At 43.1% G+C, this 9,679-nt stretch overlaps 1 protein-coding gene across 1 annotated transcript; it reads left to right on the forward strand.

Moving 5' to 3' along the window:
* Positions 1–2,124: 2,124 nt before the first annotated feature.
* Positions 2,125–4,984, forward strand: LOC121269729 (ferritin heavy chain, oocyte isoform-like). Its single transcript, XM_041174589.1, is given in 6 exon segments — positions 2,125–2,226; positions 3,055–3,100; positions 3,103–3,129; positions 3,132–3,199; positions 4,075–4,200; positions 4,832–4,984. Coding segments are annotated over 6 exon segments (522 nt in total).
* The last annotated feature ends 4,695 nt before the right edge of the window (positions 4,985–9,679 follow it).

Consider the following 9,679-nt stretch of genomic DNA (forward strand, 5'->3'; position numbering starts at 1 on the left):
ATATTCAATGACCCCACCACCGCCACCTTCTGAGGCAGAGAGTTCCAAAGTTGCACAACCCTCTGAGAGAAAAAAATTCTTCTCATCTCTGTCCTATAAGGGCGACCCCTAATTTTAAAACAGTGCCCCCCTAGTTCTGGGCTCACCCACAAGAGGAAACATCCTTTCCATGTCCACCTTGTCAAGACCATTCAGGACCTTAGATCCCTCTGCACCTTGGAATTCTGCGTCCGTTCTCTGCTTAAATAATATTCTTCCTGCCAAAGTGAACAACTTCACATTTTCCCATATTGTGCTCCATTTGCCAGATTTTTACCCACTCACTCAACCTATCTATATCCATCTGCAAACTCCTTTTGTCCTCCCCACAACATACTTTCCTACCTATTTTTTGGTTATCTGCAAATTTAGTTTCCATGCCTTCACTCCCCTTATCTAAGTCATTGATATAAATTATAAAAAGTTGAGGCCCCAGTACAGACCCCTGTGGGACTCCACTCATGACATCCTGTCAATCAGAACAAGACCCATTTTTGCATACTCTCTATTTCTGCCAGCCAGCCAATCTTCTATCCATGCTAATATGTTACCCTGTACACCATGAGCTTCTATTTTCTGCAATAACCTTTGATGTGACACTTTATCAAATGCCTTCTGGAAATCCAAGCATAGTACGTCTACAGGCTCCGCTTTATCCACAGCGCTTGTTACTCCTTGAAAGAACTCCAGTAATTTGGTTAAACACGATTTCCCTTTCAGAAAACCACCCTGACACTCCCAATTACTTTGAGTTTCTCTAACTGCCCAGCTATAACCTCCTTAATGATCGATTCTAACACCTTCTCCAGGACAGATGTCAAGCTAACTGGCCTTTGGTTTCCTGTTTCCTTCCTCCATCCCTTCTTGGATTATATTTGGGTTATATTTGCTGCTTTCCAGTCTGATGGAACCTTTCCAGAATCTAGCAAATTTTGGAAAATTAACACCAACGCATCTACTCAATAACCACCCCATTTAAGACCCTAGAATGAAGCCCATCAGGACCCGGAGACTTGTCAGCCGGCAGCTCCATCAGTTTGCTCAGTTCCACTTCCCTAATGATTGTAATTTCACCGAGTTCCTCTCTCTCCCCTCCACCTCCGAATTGCAGCTATTACTGCAATGTTAGTCTTCATCTCAAGGGGGCTGGAATAGAAATGGATGGAGATTTGCATGCAATTGCATGAAGCTCTGGAGTGCTGTGTTCAGTTCCGATATATTGCTTTGGAGGGGATCCAGCACAGATTCACCACAATGATATCTGTGCAAAAGTGTTAAATTATGATAGTTTGCACAAGCTAATTTTGTAGATATGATTATAATTGAAATTTTGAAGGTGACTAATAGCTTTGATAGAGTAGATAAAGAGAAACTATTACCTCTTGCTGGACTGTCCAGGATAGAGGCAGCAAAATCTTCAGAATGGAACTAAGCTGTTCAGGGGTGATGTCTGGAAGCACTTCTTCCACAAAGGAAAATGCAAATTTGGAACTCTCTCTCACCCAACAAAAATTGGGGGTCGGTTGAACATTTCAAACCTGAAATGATTAGATTTTTGTTTGGTAAGGTTATGAAGGACTATGGAAGCAGGGTTATGAAGTTAAGATGCAGATCAGCCATGATCTGATTGAATGGTAGAACAGACTTGAGGGGCTGAAAGATCTCCTCCTCTTCCTATGCTCCTATCACATAATAATTATCCAAATCTGCATTGTAAAGATCTGAATGGCTCTGGCCATCACCAGATCCATCCTATCCTCTTCATTGGTGCCTGGATTCACGTCAGATTCCTAATTGGCTATCAGGGATTGTCAATCATCATTGGTGATGTCATTTCTCGTTAGAATGCAGGATGTCCCAGTGGTATAAATACAAGAGCTTGTGGCTTGGCCTAAATAGCCAAGTGGTTATGGTACTGGGTTTGTAACCCCAAGATCAAGAGTTTAAATCTCACAATGGCAAACTATGAAACAATGTAACTTCATCTGAATAGGAACAGATGGAAACATGTTTGTACTCAAAAGAGTTATAAGAACTTGTCAGGTTTCTGTCTGAACTTAGCTTTAATCAACTGTAAAAGTTAAGATGGCCTCCCAAGTGTGTCAGAACTACCACAAGGATTGTGAGGATGATGTTAACAAGCAGATCAACCTGGAGATCTATTCCTCCTATGTTTACCTCTCCATGGTCAGTTTTGTATTTTGTGGTCCTATTTCACAATTAAGGCTGTAGCTCTGTTGCATTCTGAGCTGGTAGAATTGCTTGAGGTTGATGAATTGGCTGGAGAACCTATCTCTCTGGTCAGCCCTCTCCAGGTTTGTTCCAATGAACATTCTTAACACCTGACTTTGAAATCTAACAGTCTGTTCCCTACTCCCCCAGAATTGTTTCAGTTATAGTTGTATCCTAAATTGAGGGTTCCCGAAACAGTGGAATCACCTTGATGTGTAAACCTAGTTGACTTAATTTAGTTATAGTTGTCCAGATAATTATATGGATCACTAGCTGGTTATGCCCAGTTTCTTCTGACCTCTAATTTTAAGTCCTGAACATCCTGTTTGTGTTGGAATCACTGAGGCTGGACCCTAGTGGTAAGGAGGTTAAACTGCTGAATTTGAAAGGATGTATTTTTTCCTCAACAGGAACAAAAATACCTGGAAAAACTCAGCAGGTCTGGCAGCATCTGTGGAGAGGAACACAGTTTTCCATCAGATTGCTGATGAGTAAGTTCATATCCCATTGAAATTGAATTAGTGTGGGTTGAAAACTGATATGATAGTTTAATCCAGGAGCTATGTTCCCTCTTCTACAACCATTTGCTTTGTTCTGCTCCTGCACAAGGAGGAGCTTTCCAACATATCCAGAAAAGATCAATAAAGCAAAGTGAGTTTACTTTGCAAGAAAAATCATATTTTTCATTTAAGGGCATATGGGTGGAGTTTTGTTTGTGATTTAGACACAGAAGAGATCTGAGTCTGTTCTGACTCACTTTCCATTTTTTTTGTCTCTCTGCAGTCCTTTTACTTTGACCGGGATGATGTTGCCCTGCGTCACTTTGCTGAGTTTTTAAAGAGCAGTCACATGAGGAACGGGACACGCTGAGAAACTGATGAAATTCCAGAATAAATGTGGAGGCCGGATCATCCTGGAGGATGTCAAGGTTGGACTCTGCACATTTTGAAGATTTTTTTTTTGTGATGATAGGTGGGGTTAACTTGAGAGATTTTTGAAAGGGAGTTGAGCCTTGAAGACTTAATGTTGTATATACGGACTTTCAGAAGGTTGGAGATTGAATGCATTTCTAGTTCAGATAGCAATTAGAATGCTGTTGCATGACACCAGTGAGATAGGACACACAATGCAATTGGGGTGATGTTGAGTACTGGATGGTAAGAACTAAAGAATTTATTCTAATTTGCAAATGTATGTTAAGTTATGAATAAAAGCAAAGTGCTGGAAAAACTTAGGTCTTGCAGCATCTGTAGAATAGTTTAATGTTTTCAGTCTGTATGACATCAGTAATGGGATGTGCTTTGAATAGTCATAAGGTCTTGAGACATAACTGTTTCTCTCCTACCTCAGATGCTGCCAAACCTGAGTTTTCCAGCACGTGGTTTGTTTTGGATTTCTCGCATCTGCAGTACTTAGCTTTTATGCTAAGCTAGGGTTGATCATAAACTCTAATTACAATTGGTAGAAGGGTAGTTTAATGAGGTAGTCTACATACAATTTAAGGAGTAGGGGTTTGCAATCAGTAAACCATCAGCCCTTCCTATATCTGCAAGCTAGCTTCTAATCTGTTCCAATTCATCATTTATCATTAATGCTAAATATTTTGCCTTTGCAATATCCCATGAGATTCCCCACCTTGTAGCATACCCTAATCCAGAGTTTTATCCACAGCAGGATATCAAGAAGTGATGTGGACCTATGATCTTCTAACTCCTGAAATGCTTGTTCCTTGTTGATCAATTTTATGCACTGATTCAATTTGCTGATACCTGTTTCTCTTTCTCACCATCTCACAAACTCCAGAAACCAGAGCAGGATGAATGGAGCAATGGTCTGGAGGCAATGCAGAGAGCTCTGCAAATGGAGAAGAATGTGAACCAGAGGCTGCTGGATCTGCACAAGCTCTCCTCTGGGAACACTAACCCTCATGTAAGTTTCTATCTCGTTTCACAAAATATTCTTACCTTTGGATGTCCTGACGGTTGTAGTTGTGACATTGTCAAACATGGAAGCCAATTTTTATACTGTTAAATAACCAGATTTGGTTAAGGATAAGCATTCTTCAGGACACTGCAGTCTTACTCCTGGCAATAATACCATGTACTCTTCCAGACAACTAAAAGTTGACTTTCACTAATGGTTTCACCTGAGTGTAGCTCTTCCTCAGGGCTGGGTTATGTGTATCAGTTCTAGAAATGGGACAACCCAGGCCTTTTTGACTATGCAATGAACCATGACTTGCACATAGCCTGTGGCTTTTAAGAGGAAACTTGTGCTTAAGCTTATCTTTGGAAATATCCTTCCATAACCAGTAGTATTTAACTAAGCTACAAGATTTAACAAGTTGAGACAATCCATGAAGCAGATGGGAACTGAGGGTTCTGATATTAACTCTAAATTGATAAAATTACTCCTAGAATAAAACTAACCTGAGACACCATCCTCCAATATCTGTGGTACCAGTTAATGGATCAAAAACATTCCCTTTGGTAAATGAAGCTCAGAAGACCCTTAAGATATTAATTCTTCTTGGCTAATTCGTACTCTTTCTCTCCTTCAGCTTTGTGACTTCCTGGAGACTCACTACTTGGATGAGCAAGTGAAGATGATCAAGAAGCCTGGAGATCACATCACCAACCTGAAGAGACTGGGAGCCCCTGAGAATGGCACGGGAGAGTACCTGTTTGACAAGCTCACCCTGGGAAGTGACTGAACTGACTGCAGGGGGCAAGCCTATTGTTTGTATAATTTGAGACCTTGTCCTGTAGTGGATTTGATAACATTGCACAAGGAGGTTTTGAGATCTGGACTCAGTATTGGATTATTTTGTGTTGCCTTACCTATTTTTGACTGGGATATGGTTTGTGTAACAGGATCCACTGCTATTATAATGCATGTCATGTTGATAGTCTAAATTCAGTTGGTAAAATCCTTAATTCTTTTCTGCATCCGTTCTGGCCAGATATAAAACCGCCTTAATGTTATCCAACAAATTTGACTCATTTAAGGAACAAACCGAACCAAAGCAGGAGTTTTTTTCCAGGTAGATCTGAGCCTAGCATGCTGAGTTGCCACTAGTTTGCTTTTTTGCATCAATGGTGGATCTGGTCCTTCAAGCTGCTTAAAATACTAACTGCTGCAGCATTTAAAATACCAGGAGTGTTTTCCAGTGCATCATTTCCATCTAGAAACAGTCCTATTTAAATGTCTGTTTGCTTAGAGTAGTTTAGGTATTTTAATGTTGTGGATGGAATTATTAGTAAAATGCCCTGCAGAGCTCACTCCTGAACCAACTGCCTTGATGCTGCTGCTCCTTTAAGCATGTGGTTCTGGGAGCTCCCTGAACTCCTGGTACCACAATTGGGTTATGGGCAATGTCACAATGCAGCCTGGAATGCCATTTGGACTTGACCAGGCACAGCAGTCTTTAAATGAGCAAAAATGTTATCATGCTAGTCTCTGGAATGGTGAGCTTTTAAATTCCAGATTTAGTAATTGAACTGTTGAATTACACCAGCTGCTGTGGTGGGATTTGATGCAAGTCCCCAGAGCATTATCCTAGCCCTCTGGATTGTGTTTTTCTGGTGAAAAGTTAAATATTTCACCTGAAAAGCTTTTCCCTTAACCCTTTTTTTACCTCCAGCACCCATCCCTTCCCCCCAACCACAGTTACTTTACCAGCTTATAAACCCCAAACCAGCAGGTACTCCATTAATGCATTTTTGTTCCTGGGGTGTGGGTGTTACTGGCAAGCATTTATTGCCCATCCCTAATAGCCCTTGGAAGGTACTAGTGAGCTGCCTTGGCCCATTTGCAGTTCATGTGTAGGTACACCCACAGTGTTATTATATTAGTTCCATGATTTTGACCCAGTGACAGTGAAGGAATGCTGATTTCTTTCCAGGTTAAGATAGTGTGTGGCTTGAAGGGGAACTTGCAGGTGGTGGTGTTTCCATGCACCTGTGGTCCTGGGTTTAGGAGGTGTGGTCTGAGGTGGCTTGGTGAGTCCCTGCAGTGCATCTTGTAGATTGGACACACTTGCTACTGTGTCAGTGGTGGAGGGAGTGAATGTTTGTGGCTGGGGTGCCAATCAAGTGGGCTGCTTCGTACTGGATGGTGTCGAGCTTCTTGAGTGTTGTTGGAACTGCTCTCATGCAGGCAAGTGGGGAGTATCCCATCACAGTCCTGACATGTGCTTTGTGGATGGTGGATAGGCTTTAGAGAGCCAGGAGGTGAGTTACTCCTGCAGAATTCCTAGTCTCTGACCTCTTGTAGCCACAGTATTTATATGGCTAGTTCAGGTTATGGTCAATGGTAACCCCCAGGATGTTGATGGTGAGGAATTAAGTGATGGTAATGCCATTGAAAGTCAAGGGGTGGTGGTTAGATTCTCTATCTTTGGAGATGGTCATTGCCTGGCACTTGTGTAGTGTTACTTGCCAATTGTCAGCCCAAGTCTGGATATTGTCCAGGTCTTACTACATTTGGACAATGACTGCTTCAGTAACTGAGGAGTCATGAATGATGTTGAACATTGTGCAATCATCAGTGAACACCCCCACTTCTGACCTTATGATGGAAGGAAGGTCATTGATGAAGCAACTGAAGATGGTTGGGTCTGGGGCACTACCCTGAGGAACTCCTGCAGTGATGTCCTGAGACTGAGATGATTGATCTCCAATGGCCACAATCTTCCTTTGTACTAGGTATGATTCCAACCAACGGAGAATTTCCCCCTGATTCCTATTGTCTACAGTTTTGCTAGGGCTCATTGATGCCAAGCTCAGTCAAATGCTGCCTTGATGTCAAGGGCAGTCATTCTCACCTCACCTCGGGAGTTCAGTTCTTTTGCCCTTGTTTGAACCAAGGTTGTATTTAGTTCACAAGATGAATGAACCTGCTAAATACAAACTTAGTGTCAGTGAGCAGGTTCTTGCTAAGCAGGTGCTGCTTGACGGCACTGCTGGTGACCTCTTCCATTACTTTACTGATGATCGAGTGTAGACTGGGGGTAATAATTTGTCGGGTTGGATTTGTTCTTGTTGTGTACAGGACAAGCCTGGACAATTTTCCACATAGCTGGGTAGATGCCAGTGTTGTAGCTGTACTGGAACAGCTTGGCTAGGGGCACAGCAAGTTCTGGAGCACAAGTCTTCAATACTATTGCCAGAATATTGTCAGGGCCCATAGCCTTTGGAGTATCCAGTACCTTCAGCTGGTTCTTTATCATGCAGAGTGAATCGAATTGGCTGAAGACTGGCATCTGTGATGCTGGGGACCTCCAGAGGAGGCCAAGATGGATCATCCACTTGGTACTTCTGGCTAAAGATTGTTGAGAATGCTTCAGCCTTACCTTTAGCACTGATGTGCTGAGATCCCCATCATTGAGGATGGGGATATTTGTAGAGCCTTCTCCTCCAGTAAGTTGCTTAAGTATCCACCATCATTCACAAATGGATGTGGCAGAACTGCAGAGCTAAGATCTGATCCATTGGTTGTGGAAGCACTTAGCCCTACCTATTGCTTGCTGCTTATGTGGTTTGGCATGCAAGTAGTCCTGTGTTCCAGCTTCACCAGGTTGACACCTCATTTGTAGGTATGCCTGGTGCTGCTCCTGGCATGCCCTCCTGCACCCTTCATTGAACCAGTGTTGATCCCCTGGCTTGGTGGTAATGGTAGATTGGGGGATATGCCAGGCCGTGAGGGTACAGATTGTAATTGAGGACAATTCAGCTGCTGCTGATGGCCCACAGCGCCTCATGTTCGAAATCTATCCCACTTAGCACAGTGGTAGTGCCACACAACAAGATGGATGTATCCTCAGTGTGAAGATGGGACTTTGTCTCCAAAAGGATTGAGCAGAGGTCACTCCTACCGACGCTGACATAGACAGATGCATCTGCGACAGGCAGGTAGGTTAGGATGAAGGCAATTATGTTTTCTCTTCTTGTTGGTTCCCTCACCACCTACTGCAGGCCCAGTTTAGCATCTATGTCCTTTAGGACCCAGCCAGCTCAGTCTATAGTAGTGCTACCGAGCCACTCTTGACGATGGACATTGAAGTCCCCCACCCAGAGTATATTCAGTGCCCTTGCCACCCCCAGAGCTTCCTCGAAGTGGTGTTCAACATGGAGGAGCACTGATTCATCAGCTGAGGGAGGGCTGTATGAGGTAATCATCAGGAGGTTTCCTTGCCTATGTTTGACCTGGTGCTATGATACTTCATGGGTTCTGAAGTGGATGTTGAGGACTCCCAGGGCAATTCCGTCCCAACTGTATACCACTGTGCCACCACCTCTGCTGGGTCTATTCTGCCAGTGGGACAGGAGATATCCAGGGATGGTGATGGTGGTGTCTGGGACATTATCGGTAAGGTATGATTCTGTGAGTGTGATTATGTCAGGTTGTTGCTTGACTAGTCTGTGAGACATCTCTCCCAACTTTGGCACAGCCCCCAGATGTTAGTAAGGAGGAATCTACAGTGTCGATAGGGGTGAGTTTGCCGTTGTCATTTCTGATACCTAGGGTGATGCCCGGTGGTCTGGCCAGTTTCATTCTTTAATATCTTGTGTTTTTAGCAGTTTGATACAACTGAGTGGCTAGCTAGGCCATTTTGGAGGGCAATTTAAGAGTCAACCACATTGCTGTGGGTCTGGAGTCACATGTAGGCCAGACCGGGAAAGGACTGCAGATTTACTTCCTTAAAAGGCATTAGTGAACCAGATGAGATTTTACTACAATCGACATGGTTTCATGGCCATCATTAGACTCTTCGTTACAGTATTTAATTCTCCAGGTGTGAATCACTACCACCTCCATCAGGCCCATTTCAACCAGAATTTTAATCCAAGGGAACACATGACATCACCAAATCCAGGACTGATCCACTCCTGCAATGAAACCAGGTATCAACACATGGTATCTGAGAGAAACAGTAACATGAGGGGAAAGATCCAGAGGGAGAGATCAGAATTCTTTTTAAGCAAGCGAGTTTTTATGATCTGGAATGCACTGTTGGGGAGAATAGTGGAAGCAGATTCAGTAATACCTTTGAATAAGGAAATGGGTATATACATGAAAGTGAAATACATTGTGTGGTTATTGGAAGAGAGCAGGGAGTGGGACTAATTAGAGAACTTTTTCAAAGTACCAGCACAGGTCCCACAGGTGAATGGCCTCTTTCTGTGCTTTATAAATCGATGGTGAGTTAAAGATGAGCCAGAGAGTTAGAGAACATCCACGTATCATCATTTCAATTTGATTCAACTATTCTCCAACCACATTGAAAGTTGACCATTAAAGGATGCCCCTAACATAAAACATTGACAGGCAGGAAAAGACCAGCTGCTCCATTAGGCCTGTCCCAGAACACACTGCAGCAAATGGATGCGTGTCTGTGGGTGACACT

Source organism: Carcharodon carcharias, chromosome 25, assembly GCF_017639515.1.
Source record: "Carcharodon carcharias isolate sCarCar2 chromosome 25, sCarCar2.pri, whole genome shotgun sequence".
Taxonomy (NCBI): Eukaryota; Metazoa; Chordata; class Chondrichthyes; order Lamniformes; family Lamnidae; genus Carcharodon; species Carcharodon carcharias.